Genomic DNA, 22,664 nt, shown 5'->3' on the forward strand with positions numbered 1-22,664 from the left:
GTGTGTCTCGGGGAAAATGGGGCCGAGGAGCACGACGCAGGCGGGCAGGCCACGCAGGTGTGTCTCGGGGAGCATGGGGCCGAGGAGCACGACACAGGCAGGCAGGCTGCGCAGGCGTGGTCTCGGGCATCATAGAGCTGAGGAGCACGACGCAGGCGGGCTGGCCGCGCAGGTGTGTCTTGGGGCAAGGGGCCGAGGAGCACGATGTAGGCGGGCTGACCGCGCAGGTGTGTCCCAGGGAGCATGGAGCCGAGGAGCACGACGCATGCGGGCTGGCCGCGCAAGTATGTCTCGGGAACATGGAGCCGAGGAGCACAACGTAGGCGGGCTGGCCACGCAGGTGTGTCTCGGGGAGCATGGGGCCGAGGAGCACGATGCAGGCGAGCTGGCCGCGCAGGTGTGGTCTCGGGCATCATGCGGTCGATGAGTACGACACAGGCGGGCAGACCGCGCAGGCGTGGTCTCGAGCGTCATGCGGCCGAGTAGCACGACGCAGGCGGGTAGACCGCGCAGGTGTGGTCTCGTGCGGGTGGCTCGGGCTGAGAGACACGACTTAGGCGGGCAAGCCGCCCTGAGGTGGACTCGGGTAGTCTATGACCGAGCCGAGTAGATTCAGGAGGGTTTAAGCCGGGGCTAACCGCGAGCCGGGAGGCAGTTAGGTAGATACTAACCTTCGCTCAGAAGAGACTGAGGCAGGGCTTAGATTTCTTTTCATGATGACTACATCGAATAGACGTCGCGGGTGCTTGACCTCTTCTATGAAGCCCGCTACTGAAAGTCGTCCCTTCTCCTTACGGCCGCTCAGGCCTCCGCCGTGATGTACTAGTTAGCCCACTAGAGCATCTCTGGCACCGTGGTGGGAGGTCACTCCAGAGGGACCAGAGGAATCTGGAAGGTCGCATGCCTTTCATAAGCGCCTGCACTAACAGAGAGGGGTGAGTGTCCGGCAAACCCGAATTTACGTGGTAAAGCGATCCACAAAATGTGAGAGGGGCTCATCCTCCCTTTGTTTGAGTCCAAGGAGCATTACCACGGAAGGCTTTGGCCATGCATAGGCTACGAAGTGGAGCTCGAAGTCATTGGCGAGCTGGTCGAAGGAAGCAATCGTTCAAGTCTTTAAGCCGCCATACCACGCGTGGGCTGGCCCTCTCAGAGTGGTAGGAAACGCTCTGCACATCAGGGCATCAGAGGTTCCGTATAGCGACATTTGGGCGCAAAAAGCGGCTACGTGGTCCGCTGGGTCGGTGGAGTCATCGTAAGCGTCCAGAGAGGGGAGCTGGAAGTCCGGGGGGACTGTCAAATCTCGTATCTCGGGCGTGAAGGGAGACCCTTGGTGTGCGTCCTCCCCGAGCTCTCCCTTGGACCTGCGAACCTCTTTCTGCACCTCGTCAAGTCTTTGGCTGACGAAGCGCAACTAGGCCCGCAGGGAGTCCGAAGAGAGTGCCTCGGGTTCCGGGCGATCGCTCGGGTTTGCCATCACTGGATCCCCGAGTGGGGTCAATCGGACCCGAGGCGAAGTGGGGGGCTCTGGTAGTGTCATGTGGGCCCGAACGGGTGCCTTGCATTCTCGCAGTGATTCGATCGCGGCCGAGTGCGCCGGATGAGAAACGAGCGGGATAATGGTTTGCACCGTTTCCATCAGAGCTCGGACTTGACGGGCGAGGTCCTGAAAGGCCTCAGGTGACACAGGCGTTGAGTCGGTTGGGGTGCCGTCGGGCGGCCACAAGCCCGGGTCGTTGAATATTTGCCAATATTGTTCAGAGGTCGTGGCGGGGTGTTCGTCACGATGGTCTCCGTGCGGGAGATGTTCCCCCGAGGCTTCGGTCGGGTGTGACCTCTCAACCGTGGGCTCATCTGAGCCGTTCGGGTGATCACCCGACATTCCGAGCCCTCCTTCTAGTACCAAAATGTTGGTGTAAACAACTTGGGAGCCGTGCCCTCAGGGCCGACGCGACTCGGTTCGGGTCCGTACGACGGAGATCTCCCGGGGGCGTCCCTCGAGCCCGCGGGGTCGATCCGGTGCGATGGTCCGATCGGGACGGGGTCGCCGTTTCCTCCGGGTAGGAACTCCTCGTCCGCGTGTCCGGCGGGGACCCTCGGCTTCGCACCTGCACAAAGGTCGGGTCGGGGTGCTCGACCCGACCCCTCCGACGATCAAGTTAGTCGATAGTGGAGGGGGTTTCAGATGAAGAAGTGTTTTAGTGTGTCTCCTGTCCCCTCCTTTCCGTTCAGAATGCAAGGGTATTTATAGGAAAGTTTACTGTTGTTTGATGTGCCCGCCTGCAGGAGGCAGGCTGGTAGCGTCTGACATGGGCATTGGCATGACGTGAAGAACCAAGCCTGAGTAGGCGTTAATACGCCTCGGCCGGTGTTCCGGTTCAGTTGACCGAGTGCAGTCACGTCGATCGAGGCGTGAGGTGTCGGTAAACGTCAACCGAGTCTTATCATAATTACTATCCTCTTCATATTCACGTTTCGTTTAACTGATTTTGATTCAGCTAAATTGAACTAATTTATTTTAATATATATATGTTTAATATTGTTTAAAATTATAAAATCAGTTACTGGTTAATTAAACCAGATGAGTCAATCTTAAATCAGTTTAGTTAGTTAGTTGGCTTGCGCTCGCCTGAGCCGAGGCGCCAGTTGGTTCGATCGAACCAACTAACATAGTTCAACCCCTTAACATCGTCCAACCGCCTCTCTCGCCCGACCCCGTAAACGAAAACAAAGGTGAAAGAAACCCTACATCTGTCGCCGCTCTGCCAGGCGCCGTCGGCAACCTCGTCCGATCTCGTTCGCCGCTGCAGCTCGTCCGCCACTGCAGCTCCTCTAAACCCTAAAACTCTTCCACCGCTATAACTCTGTCTACTGCTATAGCAGCTCTGTCCGCGGCCGATGGCAACGTCTTCCATTGCCGTCTTTCGCCGCCTTCGCACGCTCTGTCCGACGCTGCAGCTCCGTCCGCCGTCGTCGACAACGTCGTCTGCTAACTTCGTCCGCCACTGCAGTTTCATCCGTTCGCAGCTGCAGTTTCGTTCGCCGCCCTCTGCTTCCCCCACCTTCCTGTTAATTAAACTGCGAACGGATGAGCAGCAACTCGTTTGGAGCAGTTTAAATATATTTGTTCTATCTACAACACCATGAGCAATATGCACTTTGATTTATGCATAAAACTTCCCTAGCTTTTTACTTGATGATGTCTTAGAGCAGCAAAACATTCCTTGTTAACAAGATGCTTTTGGAGCAGTTTAATTCTAACATAGGTCTTCATAAACATGTTTAGTATATTTCTATTTAGTTGTATATTATTTTAATTATAATATTCGAGAGCATCTCGTTTCGCTCTGGCGATTTGGGACCTTAGCGGCTTTTGGTTCTTACAACACATTGTAAGATATTATAGTGCTTTATCTAAAAGATTCCCTCCTTGAATTTGCTGAATCCACATTAGTAGTTTTTTATTCATATTTCTATTTCATATCTTGGTTCTTAAATTCTTAGCTGATTATTTTTTCTTTGCACCTTTCTGTAAGAGGCCATATTTGATAGCTTTTCTGTACTTGTTTACAGCTGCTGAGACATTCTCGAAAAATTTTCTGGACTTTGCTTTAATAACAGTTCCAAAACACCTAGAACACTCTGTAACTTTAACCTGGTCCGATGCACTGACTGCTATTGTTGTTACCTGAAAACGTTTGTTAGATATCTAAAACAATCTTTTTGTTGCAGCGAGCTGGGGCCGGTGGCAACATGCACGATTGCAACTCAAGCAGGTAATAAGCCTTTACAATCCCACTCCATTTTTATTGCAATAAGAGAATTTCATTTATGCATTTGGCGTGTCATTTTTTTACACATTTGACCACATGATATGCAGTTAGAAGTTGGATGAAGGGTGTTAATAACATTCATGAGATCACAAGATCGAATCTCCAAGCTTCTCAAATCAGATTTGGAACATGTGGTATTTGGCAGCCATTTAATGCATTTATTGGGGAAACACTTAGTATTCTTCCAGATTTCCATTATTTTAGTGCATAGATGCTTCTTAAAGGATTAGCTATCTCAAATGCTTTTTTTAAAGTGCTTAACCTCCCTTAATTTTTCAATATCTTCTTGTTAGTCTTTGTTGCCCTTTATCGGCGCTTATATTTTATTGTTTTGGACCTTTGGTATATAGTTCAAGCATGTTAGTTTGACGGTTGCTCATTTTGGAATTTGTGAAGCTAATTTGGTAGCGAAATTTGTATGGTTATTGCTTTTGAGCAGCTCGTTTGTTTTGATCATTTGACTTGTACTCATTGAATTATATGTTGGTGTCAGCATTATGCTACTGGCATTTATGTAAATGGTTCTGTGGTTTGAATTTATTGTAGTGTATCTGATTATATTGACCCTTTATTGTTAATTGATATATCCTTGTTCTTAATAAGCTTTCAGGGTTAATAAACCATTTTAGTGGGGCTTGATAACTGAATTATTCATTTTAGTATATTGTAATTGTTCGCTAAATTTCCGACACTTTTTAGTAGTTATAAATGATTTTGTTTGGAATCTTATCATTATTTTGTTTGTTTACTCAAAAATTAAAGATCAATAACTAAAAATTGATTTCTAGTATAGGATTAAAATAATATGTTACGTACCTGAAGCTAGTGATTCTTGCCTTTACGATTGTTTATCAGTTTTAAAACTTTGACCCTACTTTCAAGTTTCAAGCCAATGTTACATGCATCAATAGCAAACGACCACCAGATTAAGTGTTCCATGAGCCTGATCCTTGGGAAATCTTATGGAATGGATTATCAAGATAATATAATTAAGGAAAAGGTTTCTAGAAAATTGGGTAGCCATGGTGGATTTTCCTGCAAAGCAACTCGCCAGTTGCTACACTATGTGACAGTTTCTAGAATGTCCTTTAGTGCTCTCTCAGATGGTCAGCGTTGATACAGGTAATCTATGCTCAGATTGAGGTAGATAAATACAAGGTTTTAAAGATCTGTCTGGCTGGTACTGACATGAGGTCAACATTTTAATCCTTGAATGAAGGTATCTCCCCGTCACCTGGCATGTATGACCATAGTATTTAGACTCCTTAAAACATAAGTATTTTTTGCAAACCCTTGGAAAGATTTTTCAGACTTGCATCAGTGCATGTTATGGCAGATGGCAGCAATACTCTGGCACCTGCCTACCTTGTTTCTACCTCCAAGAATAATCATTACCAAGCTATTACGGTGTAGAAAGAACTATGAGATGTTAAAGTATTAAGCTAGATTATAAGATGGAGGAGTTTCTTCCGTGATCAGGTAACTATTATAACCCTGTTAGTCTTAGTCCCACTGATAACTTGAACTATAGGACTACTATGGCACAATCTAGTTTTCTGCTGGTCATAAAGCAAACAATTATCTACTTTTTCTTTATGTTTTATCTTCTTTTTTTTCATCTATTTCACATTGCTCACTTTTCCATGTAAGATTGTTATTCTTGTAACTATTTAAATTCAGTTTTAACTTGACATTCTTATTCTTTGTGTTCAAGGAATTTCAGGTCACAAATACTCGTATACACTAAATTTGAGGCGTGCCTTCAGTTCAAATATAAGCCAGTTGCCTGTCATTACTGACCCTGATATAGAAGCTGCAATGAAGGATTTGTTGGCGATTAACTGGGATGAAATTCCGGACTCTGTTATTAGTGAGACAAAGAAGGCTCTGTCAAAAACCACTGAAGATATAGCTGGCCAAGAGGCTTTGGCAAATGTATTTCGTGCAGCTGAGGCATCTGTGGAATTTAGTGGGGTATTGGTATCCCTTAGAATGGCACTTGATGATTTATGCGGCTTAAGTGGTGAGGTCAGTCATTTTGTTTATGTAGACTTTGAATGGAGGAACTTAGGTGCTATTTATCTCAATTTTCAAGCAATTGTCTATTTTGTTCTAACATTGACAAACATGATAATGACTGTTCACAGAATGTTGGTCACCTGCCAGAGCATCTGGAAGATGCCATAAGAGCTTCATATAAACGATATATTACCTATTTGGATTCATTTGGTCCTGATGAGACCTTTTTGAGGAAAAAGGTTGAACTTGAATTGGGAACAAAAATGATACACTTGAAAATGAGATGCAGTGGAATTGGTTCTGAGTGGGGAAAGGTAAGCAAACTTTACAATAATGTTTTTTTCTGCATGAATTTTCACAGCAGGACTTATATTAGTTAGTTATTAATTTTTTAAATATATTATGTTTCTTTTAAGCTTTGAGTTACTGAATTCTTTGATGTTAATGATCTCAAAACTCAGAAACCTGAATACAACTCTGCTTATGTAATATTATATGTTATTCCTGGAATTAAGCTTCCAAATACATTACATTGTAGTTAGCGTCATTTCTGATAACTCTTAGGGCCTTGGAGCAGTGTTCTTTTCCCTAAAAGTATGGATTACCATGTTGGCTGTACCAGCTTTCATTTTTCATGCCAACATGGCGCTGAGATTGACACTTCTGTAAAAGTTTATGATGTTATTGCTTGGCACGGCTTGGAAAGGTAAGAAATACTTTTTCAGTTTTTGCTACTATTGAAGCCCAAACCAAACCAAGATGATCTGAGCCAATTTTCACCAATTAGTTTTTTCTTCGTCCATCCATCGGTATGCTTATGGTGGTGTTTATCATGCTAGCCACATGCCTCTTGGCTGGTTGCCTAACAAGCACTCCTGTGACACAATTGTTTAGTTGGTCTAAATATAGCTGGTTGTTTGTGCAAAGCAGGCATGCTGCTTATAGGTTTTTTCTGCTTGCCATTAACATATCCCGTTGTGATATTAGAATAGCAGCAGAAGCCCAATTACTTGGAAATAAACTATCTTTACGTGGCCCTAGTCTTTCAAGGCAATCTGTAGGAGATTTATACCCTTTGACTGGCCATCAGAAACCTTTCTCCCTTGTGTTTGGATACTATGTGATCATTGTTAGATCTCACTACCAACTCTGAAGAATCAAGGGAACCTGAAATTAATTGTCATGCCTGACCGTGGTCAGGCCCACCGCATAAAAGATGTAATGCTTGCTTGTATATATGTATATTTATGTATTTCAGGAAGTTGTAGCAAACTTATGATCGACTGCTGTTACTTGCAGGTTACGCTTCTTGGCACCTCTGGGCTTTCCGGGTCCTATGTGGAGCTCAGGTCATGAGAAACGATTCTGAGAGCACTTTTGGATGGCTTTCCATTCTGTTGCATGTTGTCATGGCCATTGTTGGATGTGTGGTTGTCTCCTTTCTATCGAAATATTAACTAACTGCAAGAAATAAAGGACATTTTGTAATACATAAATATGATCAGTACGATATGCAATATGTTAGTCATTTGCCTGACATATTCTCATTTAGGTATGAGTCCTTTCTATCGAAGTATAACTGCCTGCAAGAAACAAAGGACATCCTTTGTCTACCTTGATCGTTCAGGATTCTCTTTCCTAATAAATAAATGACTTGAGTTTTTTATATGGTATGACTCTACCATGTTGGGTTCAAAGCCTTTTCTTGTGGATGTGCCACCTAAGAATGTAAGATGGTTTCTAAATTTGTACTTCTACCCATTGGCTGCAAATATATGTCTACGAATCAGTTTTGCAGGTCGGCAATCACTGGGATTTCGAGACTTTCTACCAGAATCGGTTTGAAAATTTTAGCATATGAAAAAATGCATGATATAATACTTTTCCAAGAAATTTGCTTATATTGGATGCATTTGACTAATTGTTAAAGATAGAGATTTGTATCTTCCACTGCTTGAATCATTTGACTATTTGATTCTTGCTTTTTAGGAGTTAAAGCTGCATTGATTACGTAGAATGGTAGACCATTTAATTCATCTGCCAATCCAACATGATGTATATAGGCGGTCATCGAATGCCAAAACAAACCTGCATGCATTTCTGATTTGCATTATGGTTTGAATGTTTGGTTGGCTTGTTTCCGTGAAGCTTTTGATGTTTGGTTGCCTGCATTTGATACTCACCTGCAAATGCAACCAGAGATGTTATGTCATGATGGAAGAGGAACGGCGAAAGGAGATGACCACGAGGAGCAGTAGTGCCTCAGGTGGTGCTGATCGATCCTCGTTGGAAAGTGGCACTCCGATGATGGTTGAAGGGGGCAAAGACTCGCAGCTTCTTTTTGCCAACAAGTCCCAACTGCAGGAAAAAAGATTACAAGGTGCAAGCCCAAACGCCAAAACCCCTCAAGCAGTTCATCCTCCTTGAACGGTAATCATCCTGAAATCAAGCTAGCATAGACAATAAAACATCCAATTTGTCAGTGACCATATCACCATTTAAACATGGACGAATCTCCTGCAGTGCAGACTACTAGAATTTTATTCTAATTAAGAACATCTAGAGATGTACATACAGAATTAGGGTAAACTCTGAGGATACAAACAATAATTTGGTGGGATGAGAACACCTAATGGACTAGGTGTACTGTTCATATATCAGAATCCACATTGAAGATGAAAATATGGTAGATTTATTTTTCTTGATTTTGACCTGGAAATTCTTGCAAATCCACATAGAAAACCTCATCCTCAATGATCAAGGTCTTTCTGTGTTCTCATAAGGAACTCCTTCGACACCATTAGATTCTGCAGGACAATGAAAAAGAGAAAACAATGAGCAATCTGTCCGAGCAGCTACTAATGATTAAGCTGTTAATTAAAGAGTCCACATAAAAATATCAAGAAATTATGATAGAGTAAATGAGTTGGTAGACCAACATTGAGAACAGGCATCAGGAAGGTTTGTTGACAAAAATCCACTAGTATATCAAAACTAAGTTCCCACAAAGACAAAAGTAAAACATTTAGTCTGGTGATCCAATTCCCACAAAATGAAATAGAAAATGCTGCCAGAAACAGATTCTTATTTGTTTTACCTTCATAAAGAATCACATGTGACAATCATGGACAACCTCAGTTACCACAGCCAACTTCAAGTCAAGTCAGTATTATCATGAGGGCTGGAATCCTCAAGACATGTTAGGAGATTCTCATCGAAAGCCTTTTCCAGTACCCGTGCACAGCACTAACTCGAGATGTGACAAACTATTGGTTAGTCAAAGATCTAGACTTACCAATCTCCTCATTTTACTCGAGCAGAAACATGTCTAGATTATATAGTGTTTAACAACCACTAGGTCTTTTTTCTAACATCTATTCGTTGCAATGTACTGTTTCAATCTTTATGTAACAACAAGATCACATAATTCACATTACCTTATTTTGTGTTTACACTTTACACCAATAACCAAAATCCCCTTGAAGTCAATTTTTTCTATCAGAAGTTCCTAGGCTTGTTTTTTCGAATTCAGACTTCTTCTTCCCCTCTGCAACACTAGTGCAGCATTTCATTATGGCAATTGGGGTTTGGGGCTTCATGTGCCATACAGATGCGAGTACTCCATACCTTTATCTGGCCACTTCCCCCTACCCAATGTCACACAGAATCATTTCCTAAGATAACCTGGCTCTGCAGTGTGCATCCTTTCTGCTTCTCTGCCAGCAAACTTGGCAAAATCATCATGTAGATACCTTCCAAAATTTCCTGAAGACACTTGGCCATCCTCTGCTTCTAGGTTTTTTGGTGATATTTGCAAGTAAGAATCAGTTTGAGGTTTAATTTTATAAACAGAATGAATCAGTTAAATCAGATCAAAGTTTGGCATCTTATCCAGAAAGCGATTAAAATAAGGAAAATTAAAACCAATGATTAACTTTGCAACGAAAAGAAGGCACTACTTTTCCTCCTTTGATACACAATAGTTGGTGTTGTAGACATCCTAGTTCATCTGATAGATTGGAAGAAAGTGGAAAACAAAACCAAACAGGAAAATAGTGGCAGCTGGTAACAAGTAGACCAATCTGACATCAACATAGCTCGACTGTGATGCTGACTGGCTGATTCACACTGTTGGTTGAGGTGGCCATTGAGATATCTTATCCCTCTTTCATCTCAAAGCAAAGGGGAAGGATGTGGAAACTAAAACATCACTTACAACTTTCATCCAATTTCTTGAGAATAGCAAGGAATACCACAGTAATTGCACTTGAGTGTCTAATCCAAAGGAGAAGAGAAAGCTACTAGAGCAGAAATTTTTTTTTTCAGTTATTCATGTAGTAATGACGTTACATGGAAAATTCCCATGCTAAACGATGATCAGAAAAGTTAGCACATGACCATGTCTGTATAGGATCACTAGCACGAGGAAGCAGAGAAGAAAAAAAGAGAAAATGGATAAATAAACAAAAAAATTATGTACCTCTTAGCAAAGTTCGTTTTACCATCATGGCATACCGTTCGATGCGGGTGGTATACTCCCATGTACCATGTGTCGGTACATTAGTACGGATTGGTACATACCATACCGATAGTTGATTGGTACACCGGTAAGACGAACCATGCCTCTTAGCACTCTATAGAATCAATACCTCTTCAACAATTAGAAAGATGAGAGGGAAGCAGAGAACATGAAAAGGAACAGGGCAGACGGTCCAAGTAACTGGGACAACCTATGAAAAAAGATTCTAACACCAATGGACATAATCCTATTCTTATATGGCTCTTATTTGGCCTAATCTAATTTATCTAGGTTAGAAAAAGAGACACCAATGATACCATTTCCAAAAGGTATCAAAATATACACCAGTATTAACTGTCAATAACCTTTTGACACTATTGAGTGTTCACCCAAATGGGACATTCATGGATCAGGTTTCATTTCTAACTCATCTAATAGGTAAATGCGCAATAATTTCTTCAAAAGAATTGATATTTGCTTTGCTAGACCTAACAACAGAAGTATATTTTTGCAGTTATTGTCTTGCAAGAAAGAAACTTTAAAAGACTAACAAAAAAAGATCTTGCATGCCATAAAATTCCAAGAAAAGAGCTTCCATTTTAAAGGTTCACCTTCTTTGTTTATAGTCAAGGTATACAGTTTCGAATGTGGGCGGTACGTACCGGTTTGATAGCATACCGGTACGTGGACCGCCCTGTCACGGACAAACTTCAAAACAAGATGTTTGATGTAATGCTTATGTATGTCCGTGTCTTTTGGCATGTTCATGCCTTGTACAACATGTAGAGGGGCGGCCGAAGGCTTAATAGTCTCATTTTAGTTGGGTTGATGGCCTCTTTAGGCTTGTAAATAAAGGTTGTGTCATGTGGACACGTGCGAGAGATTCTCGGTCTGTAATGGACCATTTTACCCTTTGTTGTGTCACTGTTCAGAGCTTGTAAAAGTCTATTTGTAATTTGCATTGTCTATGAAGTGTTTTTCGGAGATGTTTGCTTGTGGATCCCGATGGAGGCGTTCTCTCTAACCCGTTCTCTCTTTTGGTGGTCCTAAGGGACAATGGGAGGCTTCGGGGAGGCTGACCTTTGCGAACGGATACGCAAGGGTGCCGCACGACTTAGGCAAAACCAGCTAAGTCCGTGACAGATGGTATCAGAGCGAGACAAGCAATCATAGAAACACTTAGCATGCAAACGTGGGGGACCTAGCGGGGCTGCGTTGAGGGCAATCAGCACACGCGCAACCGTTTGGGGGAAAACGGGCATGGAGATGTAGGGAAAAGGAGTCGCTCAAAGGAGCGGGCATCTGAGATTGACATTCAGAGGAATGGCCAACCCTTCGCGCAAGAGGCACCACGAGAACAGGCAAGCTTGGATGAATGTGGAGCGCACAAAGGTTGGGATTGCTGAGTTTGAGCTACGGCTCAACGTTGACAACCATACTTGATGGTGCTCAAGGCAAGCGAGGCGCTTGGTAAAGGATGAGACCATCCAAGGTGGAATGAGTTGCTCAACGACCAAAAGAGTTATGCAAAGCTCACAGAGGTGAGGGGAATTGCTAACTCGAAGAATTTGGTACTCACGCATGGGCTTGTATGCGGACGATGGAATGTTCGTGGCCATCCCAAGGCGACCGAAACTCGGCGCCATGGAGCATTGAAACTTTCTCTTCGGCATGTGAAGGATACGTCCGTAGGAGGCTGAAGTGTGCAACGAGTTCAGCATGTTGCTAGGCCTTGAGGGGTGCAGCGGGGACTGTATTGACGGGGAGTCGCAATCTAGCAAGTGCGTTTGCAGGAGGCAAAACAATGCACAGTTTGTTCAACAGATCGGAGTAGTCCAAGGGGATGGTGGTCTCCCAAACGAAGAGAGATGTTGCTCCAACGGGATAGTTATCCAGGAGGGATAAGTCCCGGCTCTCCAGAGGGAGAATCATGTGAGACGGACCTCACATGTTGAGGAGGAGTACCTCAACAAACAACAACTCCACGAAGCTCGATGGACTGAGCAAGCGGCGAGGAGTCGTCGCATGATCTCGCTTGAGAGGATGCATTGCGAGATCAAGTTGGGGAGCGACCCAAAGCAACACAAATGAAGGCACACTTAGAGTCGATGTGGAGATCGGACTCAAGGGAGGGCTGACCCGTGGAATGGTGGGCGCGAGGGCCACCATCGACTCAATGCAAAAACGAGGAGCGGAGCAACTTGGGTGTAACTTGGTGAAGTACTCAAGCCGCATGAAGGGAGCCAGCATAGAAGTTGGAACATGGAGCAGAGGCACAGTGCTTTCCTTAAACAGAGGTCAAGGACATGAACTCTTGTAGAGGCAAGAGTAGGATCATGTTGTTCCATGGGTCCTTCATTCTGACGGAGCGGACTCATCTTGCATGGTGCCAAAGACGAAGGGAGCTTCTGGGCACATGCACCTTATCTCGGAGAAGCATTTTATGGAGGAACTAAGGCGACTCAATTTGCGGAGGCGAAATTGAGTTCAGAAGGCCTTAACACGGGACAAGAGGACTCAGAGGTGGGTACTCTTGAAGAATATGTCACAGTGTTGCCATTCAAGTTGCCATGAAGGAAGCAGTGCGCAGCGGAGATTGTGCTGGTAGGGGCAGAGGCCCAGGATCGAGACAATGGTGCACAAATTACAGTGAAGTCGGTGGACTTCGGGAGCTACTAGGCGACGGACTGTCCTAGAGCGGTGCTTCATCTAGGTGTGACCCAATAGTGGGTGGATGAATGTCGATTGCCAAAGGAGCGAACAAAATCGAAGGTGGAGGAGACCCTGCGATGTATTGGCAGAGGCCACACATGGAGGGTTCACAATTCGAGTTTATTCCACAAGGATCAGAATGCAATGGAGATGTCACCAGGAGGCGACATGGTGCAGCGGATCATGGTGGAACAGTTCGTGGCAATGCGATACACACGACTTAGTCCCGGGAGGGACTAGATCATATGGAGGTATGATCGGGAGCTACTGGAAGCTCCACTTCGGTGAACAACACGACGGCAAGAAGGGCTATGGATTCAAGGAGTGAAGGCCATGGTACCGCAGAGGCGGGTCTTCCGGGCGTGCATCGAATTTTGCATCGGATGAAAACCTTGGTCATCAGCATATGGGGGCTGTGTTCCACTAAGGGAAAAGTTTGAATGCAAGTACCAGTGAGTCCCATGGGAGGGACTTGATCATGCAGAGGTATGATCGAAGCAGCTGGAGAGTTGGACTGCTCTAGAGCTCATATTCGCTTAAGGGAGCTCGGCAAGTCAGAGGACAAGGTCGAGTAAGCGAACGTTGCTACCAAGGAAGCTATAGAGAACAGAATCGGTGCAAACCCTACAACGTGATGGCAGAGGCCATGCATGGGAGTTGCAGTCTGTCTTTCCATCGACCAAACGGACTGCTTGGAGAACACAGAGGTGTTGAAGCAGGGGGTCGAAAGGGGCGAGGAAGCGACGACGAGTCCAAAGGGACTTAGCTACCCAAAATCAAGCATCAGTTAGAATGGAGGTGGACTCAGAGGAGTGTCACGGAGACATATCTACTGATCGTGAAGAAAAGGGATGCAGATGCGAGGCAACGGATAGTAGGGCCATGGGCATGGCAGCGCCATGATACCGCAGAGGCGGGACTTCCGTGAAAGTCATTGATCCCTTGCTCTCATGGAGGGAGAGCGCTTGGTCGTGAAAGGGGCCAAGGAGGTGGAGAATGCAGAGGCAATCTCCAAGTACCGAGACAAGGCTGAAGGGCAGAGGCCGAAGAACTTCGTAAGACCGGTGTCAATGTGCTTCTCATCAAGATAGCCGAAAGTGAAGGACTTCGGGTCATGCAAGAGTGCATAACCAAGGAACGAAGCAGGCAGTACGCGGTGTTGTACCTTTGCTACTTAGTGGAGTAGGCGGCAGGGTTGATGGAGAAGACGGTACAATCCCAGAGGCGACCAAACCTATGAGAGAATTACTCCAAGTTGGGGTGAAAACTTCCTGCATTCCAGAAGTTCAATGGCATTGAGAAGGTGAATCACAGTAACTAACTCAACGCAAGGAGTGCAAACACTTCAAGTGCTTCAGAAGTGTGAGCAAAGAGCAGGCGAAAGCCAGTAACCAGCTCGATGCATGGAGTACAACCTCGAGGAGGCGGGCGAAGTCAAGTAACCTTTGCCTTCTCAACTCTTAAGAGAATGGGCGAAACCGAGTACCCCAATTCTCTTATCTATCCAGCAGAGGATCTCTGCACAAGTTCAAAGACCCTTCGAAGATAATGGAAGACAATAGTTGTCAAATCCTCACCAACGGTGATCAGTGCTACTGAGAGTAAATTGTCCGCTTCATTTCCCAACGAAATGCCAATCGAAAGCGGAAGTGATGCGAACGTACTTGGATGTGACAACTAAGTGAAAGAAGAGTCAATGAGCAAATGTTGTGGAGGAAGGACCCAAAACTTCAGAAGTTTGCGAGACGATGCTCGTTAAAGCTCCAACAAGCATCCACCCAGTTCAAGCAGCATGAGGCATTTGAGAGACTAGCGCAGTAAGGATGGTCTTTTCCTTCATCTGGGGGATCCGCAGGAATCAACAAGGATCAACACAACTCAGTCAACCCCAGACCAGAGTCAGAGTCATTGGTGAGTTGAAGCAGCATGGCGGATCAAAGGTTCGACTACTCAAAAACAACAGCGGAGAGCAGCTAGGAGCCAAGAGGCGCATTGTAGCTGGAGCAGAAGATTGAAGAATCAGCAAAGGCGAGGAGTTGCAGTGTCGACAAAGGCTTCAACGAGGACGTCGAAGGAATAAGTGGGGGAGAATGTCACGGACAAACTTCAAAACAAGATGTTTGATGTAATGCTTATGTATGTCCGTGTCTTTTGGCATTTTCATGCCTTGTACAGCATGTAGAGGGGCGACCGAAGGCTTAATAGTCCCATTTTAGTTGGGTTGGTGGCCTCTTTAGGCTTGTAAATAAAGGTTGTGTCATGTGGACACGTGCGAGAGATTCTCGGTTTGTAATGGACCATTTTACCCTTTGTTGTGCCACTGTTCAGAGCTTGTAAAAGTCTGTTTGTAATTTGCATTGTCTATGAAGTGTTTTTCTGAGATGTTTGCTTGTGGATCCCGATGGAGGCGTTCTCTCTAACCCGTTCTCTCTTTTGGTGGTCCTAAGAGACAATGGGAGACTTCGGGGAGGTTGACCTTTGCGGACGGACACGCAAGGGTGCCGCACGACTTAGGCAAAACCAGCTAAGTCTGTGACAGCCCGCTACCGGGCGGAATGCTTAAAAGCGTCCTGTATCGAACTATACGGGGTTATATCGTGCCTCGGTAAGAAGCTCATCGTGTTCACAGCCATCGTATTATGGAGAATCATACGGGCAACAACAGTACAGTGATACTTGGTCATCCTTCTCTAAGCAACAGTATGATACAGAGCAACATATCAGTAGAAGAAGTAGAAGCTCTGACATTCACCAATATATGTCTCAGGAGCTGCCTCGGACAAATGTGATTCATGACGATCAATCTACGATTATCACCACATTGATGCATCAATGACATACGGTGTATCAATACATTATGTCATGGGATCAATTTCATGATTGGATCCAACAAACATATCATATTGATATGCAGATATATAGGATCGAGGACCTCGATCCACCATCGTGGAGGCCCATCATTCGTTTTGATGGTAGAATCAGCAATCAGGTATATCTACAAATGTGATTATTTAATTCATTTAAATTTTAGAGTTTATATTGTAACAAAATAATCTAACAATTCAAATAATTTTTCTATAGATATTTCAATATTTACATAAGGATAATCCGTAACGGACTGGAATACGAACCTTGCACAAGACTATTCCTCGAAGCTCGAAAAAGATATATAATACTATTCTTACCTAATTTACATTGATTTTGCTATACTTGTACTATTACTATATTTATTTCTAACTTAAAAACCCTGTCCTAACTTTTTTTTTTATTCTCAGATATTTTTGGAGGATTTTACACCTAAATTAGGTGTACCGCTCGGTACATAGTATCGTACCATACCGAGCCAAGCTCGAAACAATGATACGGTACGGTATTTCAATCATTGTTTATAATGCAACAAATTGGTAAAAAAATACTAAAATTGATCTAAGAGAAAAAGATGGATATCTTAAAATATAATCCACATATCTGGGCAGCTTCAGGAAAAAAAATCTGCTATCTCATCTTAGGCATCAAGATATTGTGAAAAACATAAACTACTATGTTGCCTATCAAGATTAAAGCTAATACTCTCTAGGCTTCTCCAAGATTTCACAAAGAGAGTGTGCAGAGTTAAGGCTCAAGAGCTTTGTGCTTTGGCTGCTTTGTCTCTATGTAAAAGAATGACAAAGGAGAAAGAAAATGCAGAAAAAAGAAGAAAAAGGAGACCACATGTTCAACATAGAACTATATCTTCAGCTAGACATCATATATGTCATTGAATTAACAATTTAAGCAGTCTAAGAGTTCTCCCTCAACTAAACACTAAGCAGTTAGCAGCCTATTTCATCTTATCATTATCTGTCCTACCGCAACCTTTTTTTGACATCCTAGTCCAACTCTAAAACATCATCAAGAAGATTATGAAGAGAATCCCAATGAAGTACCAGAAAATTTAGAATAGTTTGCCCCTTTTACAATTCAAATTCTGAACTAACTCTGACTCAGTATAACTGCAAAAGACCGATTTGAGTTAGCATTAATAAACCATTTACAATTTATAGACACCACTAAGTTTAAACTTTGAAATTCATGTCTTCTCAGTACATAAAAGAATAAAAGAGGAAAACTGAAGCATGCATGAACTAGGAAAATAAAGACCAACAAGGAAAATAAAGACCAACACTCAAGACACAAAAAGAAAATTAACATAATGTGAAGCAAAAGCCAATATTTTACAATGAAGTGTTTGAATTATTCATATAGAAAGCCAAATAGACTTTGTTGATTCACTACTTAAGGAAGGGTTGCCCACACAAATGACTCAGTTGGAAGTGAACAAAGTTCCGGGGGTAAGGGCACAAAAGCAAAATGCAACTAAGCTATGATGAAATTGGACATTTGAGTTATCATGATTATCAAGATTTTTTGAATTGGTGACAGAGAAACATCCTAAAGTTAATAACTGAAACCAACCTTGGTTAGTACTAGCCACAATGGGCTGAAGCCAAACCAACTCATGCTTGAATCCATATCCACACCTACTTTTTTTAGCAATTTACAGGATGATGAGTCAAATATTAACTCAATTATTGGATAACATAGATCACAAAATGTCAGTTTTGTTATTTATTCATTTCTTTATTTTTTAAACTTGTAATAGATGAGAAATAGAGATCTTGTTATTCCATATTAAAGATATTTGGGATGTTTAGGTGATGATGAAAAAAAATTCATGCCTTTCAGACAGCCCTAGTGCAAATTAAAGCATCTATAATCTTCAAAGTTAATAAGAAAGAAATGATTGGATACACTTAGCAACTTATGTTGGAACCATCTGGAAAAAAAATGAAGTCACTTCGATAGAACTAGGCTATGCCCTTCTCCAGAAAATGTAAATTTTCTTAAACAACCACACATCAATTTGTTCTATATATTATCCTCCCATGCCTCTCTTTCTTCTTATGTCTGTAAATATTGTTAGTTTCTAATTATTAATAGATATTCAACATATTTTTCTTTTCATCTATGTCTACTGTGATTTTCAAGTTGAGGTAATGAAACCTGAATAAGAGTATCATGTGCATAATGTCATACTCTCTCATGCTGATGAGAACAAGCCAAAAATTGGCCTAGCCATGCATCAGTATAGCTGACATGACCCGGTATGGACTGGCATGATTATCTTGATTCTACTATTCTCTTGTTTGAAAAGCTTTTTAACCAAGTCTCTTGACAACAATCGAACAAGAAATCCTCAAACCTTAACAGAAAACTTTGGGAAACCTTTAGCGTCTTGCTTTTTTTTTTTTTATGTTTAAGACATGTTAAAAGTCAATGCATTTACTCTTGGGAATACATCTGCAATATCTGTCACCATCATTACGCCTGGAACAATCCGTCATAACTAGGGTCTCTTCTTCGTGGGAAAGAAAGTTCTAAACTAAGAGATAATTGCACTACCGTAATGCTGGAATAAAGAAAAGGCTGCCTGAGCATTTATCTGAGTTATGCAGTAAGATAAATCAATGATTTAAAAAGCACTAGGCACCCACCAGATCAAAACAAAACGCTCCCGAATATTATAATTAAAATAATATACAACTAAATAGAAATATGCTAAACATGTTTATGAAGACCTATATTAGAATTAAACTACTTTGTACGCTTGTCATTAATTCTATAACCTAATATATAATTTTAAAACAATAAAGATTAGAGATTTAACAATCTGTTATTAACAGTATATTATTTATTATTACCAATAGTTAGAGGGGAGAAAAAAACCGTTAACAGTAGCAAAGAGGGAGAAAAAAAATAAGATGGAGAAAAGTGTCACCGATGGTTGACAATGGGGAAGGAGAAAGCAGCGGTGATGGAGGAAGCAACGGACGACAACAACAGTGATGGAGGAAGTTGTGGATGACAGTCACAACAGCGGAGGAAGCTGCGGACGGCAATTGTGATAGTGGCGACAGCAACAAAAGCTACAGACAGCAACGTCATGGACGGAGGAAGCTTCCAAAGTGTACGTTAGTCGCGGAGGAAGCTACAGTCATCACCCTTAATAGTAGAAGGAACTGCCAACGACGGCGGAGGGAAGCTACGGACGAAGGCTAAGCCGTCGAACCCGTCTGTTGGCAACAGATGAGGCCTCGGTCCGCTGCGTCTGCGACGAAGGCAGCGGCGGAACCATAGATGGAGCGCTCCCTAGGGTTGATCGCTCGGGAACGCACGGGCATGCGAGGGTGGCTTTTGCAAGTAAGAAAGTGCTTAGTTGGTTCGATTGAACCAACTAGCCACTGTTGAATCGAACTAGACTTAAAATTCTGCTTTGGTTCAACTATTTGAACCGGGTACTCGCTTGAGGCGCTCGGTGCCTGGGTTCGGGCAAGCACCCAAGCGACACCTCTTTGAAGTGCATCGTCTAATTCACTGTTGAGGCGCTCGGGCCTCGCCTAGCCTTGCCCGAACGCCCATTTAAATCACTGAAAAAAATAGATATTATTATACTTATGGTGATAAGTGACCGTTCCAGATCACCCTCCTACAGTATCATCTTGACCGACCTCTTACTGGAGTGGTAAATGCTCAACCAAATAGTGTTTGTTATCCCATCTCCTGATGGACAAATGGAGCCAAGAACGGCTAGCCTTGCCCTGACTTGGCAACTATTTGCTCCCTTGTTGGGGCTAGGATAGGAAATTTCCATATGAGCCTTCTACAATCATCTCTAACCTGTTCTAGTAAGAGATAAGAGTCATCATCTGCTGATTGAAGTTTCACAATGCAAAAAATAGATTTTATCAAAGCTACTAAAACCTTAAGATCGCTTAGCCAACATCATATGACCACTATGGCTGCTGAATAGGGCCTATTAAGCACTAGATAGTTCTAAGACGGGCCAGCGAACCTGATGTTTGGCCCAGAAACACTAAGACTGCCAGGAACATCATAATATGTTACAAGAACACAGAATAATTATTAAGTCAAAGATCCACTTATCCTTACTCCATCGACCAAACCCAGTTTCACCAAAATAAGCCAGGAAGTTGTCATAACTAGTCTCACCTATCATGCATCCTAATTTATCAAGGAAACCACCATAGATATCAAAGAATAGCATAGCTTATAACATGTATATCAAAGATTCAAACAATAAGCATGATGGCCTGCATCTTGAGATTGAATTTTCTAATAGACCATGCCCATAATATGAAAACCCTTCCAGGTTGGCAGGGAATTCAAGTATTTTTACTCTTAAAAGAATTCCCAAGTGAAGCTTATGACTTATCTGAGGCTATGTTTTTTTTCAATATATGGTGATGTTACCGGTTAATATAAAAAATTGAGAGTTCTGGTTGCTTTATGTATGTTGCTTGTGACTTTCATACATAATTTTCTCAATCATCTTTCATTGATAGGTGAAAAATACCTAAATTTACCAAAAAATGCTAAGACCATAAACCAATGTTAAAAATTCACTACAGTAACAAGAGCAATGACAGAAGGAAATAAGCAGTGAGATCAAAAAACAAATGGCAGAGTTGATCCTTTAACCTGTATGGCTTACCTCTGGCAACTGTTTTCATGATTGCACCCAAAACACGTGGAGGAAGAAGAATGCATGACAGTCATGGAAGCCTGCTAAGGAGAATCAATTTAGACATCTTGGAAGAACTAATTTGTCATCAAGGAAGTAGCTGGTAATCCTCATTTACCAATCCCTTTGGTCTCGACCTCCTTGCAGTATATTTCACAAGATATCTATCTGGTGTTGTAATACTATTATTTTCTTGCACTTCAGATCCTTCTATGACATATCTTAGACATGTAGATGGAAACAATACAACATCAGATACTTTTTTCTTCTCATAATCCAACGATACAGAGTCGGTGCTACAAAAATCTGCATCAGAACTAACAATTCTATCAGAAGAGTTGCCCTGATCCTCCTTTGGTGGCATAACAGTATGACCATCTCTGCCATTATCATCAATTAGCTTCTTCTGCTGATTCCTGTTGGATTCTGAATCAACATCTGAACCCTGACCAAACACAGTTCTCACTGCCACATCAAGAAAGGAATTATCTTCAGCACAAATCTCAGCTGCTTTGCAAATTCCGTGATCACCGGAATCAACATTCCTGCTCATCTGATCACCACCTCGGCCACACATTTTCTTTACGTCAATTGAACCAACAGCACCTGAACTTAAAGAGCAAGAAGAACTCCTTGAGATCCTCCTAGACCCATTCATAGCCAGATGTAGCTGGAGAGCCAGTTCTTGATCGGTAACTGCAGCCAGATCAGCATTCTGCTCTGAAATATCCCCCTTGGCTGCAAGAACAGCACCTAACGCATTCCTAGCCCGTTCAGCGGCACGTTTTGCAGCATCAGCCTTCTTCAGAGCATTTTCCATGGCCCTGGCAGCTGCCTCGATCTTCTTCTCTGCCACAGAACTGGCTTCCCTCACCACCACCTCGAGCGAAACCCTAGAACCAATTCCAGGTTTCCTGCCCCAAAATTTAGGGATCACACAGCAATCGACGCAGGTGAAGGAGCCCGGCTCCAGGCGACAAGGATCGAGGCAGCGGTGCTCGCGGTCGACGCATCCGAGATGGACGCGGCAGGAGCAACTGAGGCAAGTGAGGGAACGTTCGGCGTCAGCGATGGGGGAGAAGGGGGAGAAGCAATAGGAGCAGATGTCAGCTGATTTGACGCGGGCGAGGCAGGTGCGGCAGAGGAGGGCGACGCGCCACTGGGATCGGAGATGGTCGAGGGGGTTGTTGTTGTTGTTGTTGGAAGGGAAACGGAGACCACAGCTATGGCAGAGGAAGAGGTCGGGGGCGTACCGGGTCTTCTTAAGCAGGTGGTGAAAAGAGGAGGAGGAAGAGGAGGAGGAGGAGGAGCAGGAGGACGTGGCAGGGTTGCGCTTACAGGGGGAGAGACGAGGAGGATTGGGAGAGGGGCGACCCAGCCGATCGGTTCTCTTCTCTCTTCTTCCTCCTCCCGCATGCTGCTTTTCTTCCACCATGACCAGTTGCTTCGAACGAACCGGTAATCTCCTGCTTCTCTGCTTCGTATTCTTCTCCTTCTTCAACTCCGCACGGTAACGCGTGAGCGGCGCAGGAAGACCAGATGTGACCGGGTTTTAAGAGGCTGTATTGTATGTAAGCATGCGTTTTTCACACCCCTTCCCAACGAGGACGACGGCAGATGAGTGTCATTGTTGTTATTATCATCATCTTTATCATTGTTATTACTATTAATAATAATAATAATAATAATGAATAACTCGTACGGTTTCTTCGATAAAGTTGCTATTATACCGTTTATTACTGTGTTCACAACATTTATATTCTTTTTGCTGAGAATGTCCCGTTGGCCGTTGCAACGTTGGATCGACAATACTAACACACTGGGAGCAAAAGCTCCTATCGAAGAAGAATGTATTATACCACCTCAATTTGATCTTACGTGGAAAGCGCAATAAGATTTATTTTGATCCATTCATGATTAATAAATATATTATTATTCATTTAAATACGAATATTTTGACTGAGTGATTTAGGTTTAATTTAAATAAGATTTATTTTGA

General features: G+C 43.2%; 2 protein-coding genes across 3 annotated transcripts; one reads left to right on the forward strand and one right to left on the reverse strand.

The window, feature by feature from the left end:
- The first annotated feature begins 2,696 nt into the window (after positions 1-2,696).
- LOC103989050 (succinate dehydrogenase subunit 5, mitochondrial) lies at positions 2,697-7,518 on the forward strand. 2 transcript variants are annotated; one of them, XM_009407789.3, is made up of 6 exons: positions 2,697-3,032; positions 3,733-3,776; positions 3,881-3,967; positions 5,548-5,861; positions 5,981-6,166; positions 7,152-7,518. In XM_009407789.3, exons 1-6 carry the CDS (start codon positions 2,899-2,901, stop codon positions 7,206-7,208), a joined length of 822 nt encoding a protein of 273 aa, XP_009406064.2. In that variant the 5' UTR covers positions 2,697-2,898; the 3' UTR covers positions 7,209-7,518. The 2 variants fall into 2 exon arrangements, with proteins under 2 accessions (XP_009406064.2, XP_065044500.1); XM_065188428.1 differs by having other exon boundaries at positions 2,699-3,032; positions 5,557-5,861.
- Positions 7,519-8,357: 839 nt separating this feature from the next.
- On the reverse strand, positions 8,358-22,233 carry LOC135676824 (uncharacterized). Its single transcript, XM_065188427.1, has 3 exons — positions 20,784-22,233; positions 20,636-20,706; positions 8,358-8,659 (listed from the first exon to the last, which is right to left on the reverse strand). The coding sequence occupies exons 1-3, from the start codon at positions 22,098-22,100 to the stop codon at positions 8,653-8,655; spliced, it is 1,395 nt and encodes a 464-aa protein (XP_065044499.1). The 5' UTR covers positions 22,101-22,233; the 3' UTR covers positions 8,358-8,652.
- Positions 22,234-22,664: the final 431 nt, after the last annotated feature.

This window comes from Musa acuminata, chromosome BXJ1-6, assembly GCF_036884655.1.
Source record: "Musa acuminata AAA Group cultivar baxijiao chromosome BXJ1-6, Cavendish_Baxijiao_AAA, whole genome shotgun sequence".
In the NCBI taxonomy this organism is placed as follows: domain Eukaryota; kingdom Viridiplantae; phylum Streptophyta; class Magnoliopsida; order Zingiberales; family Musaceae; genus Musa; species Musa acuminata.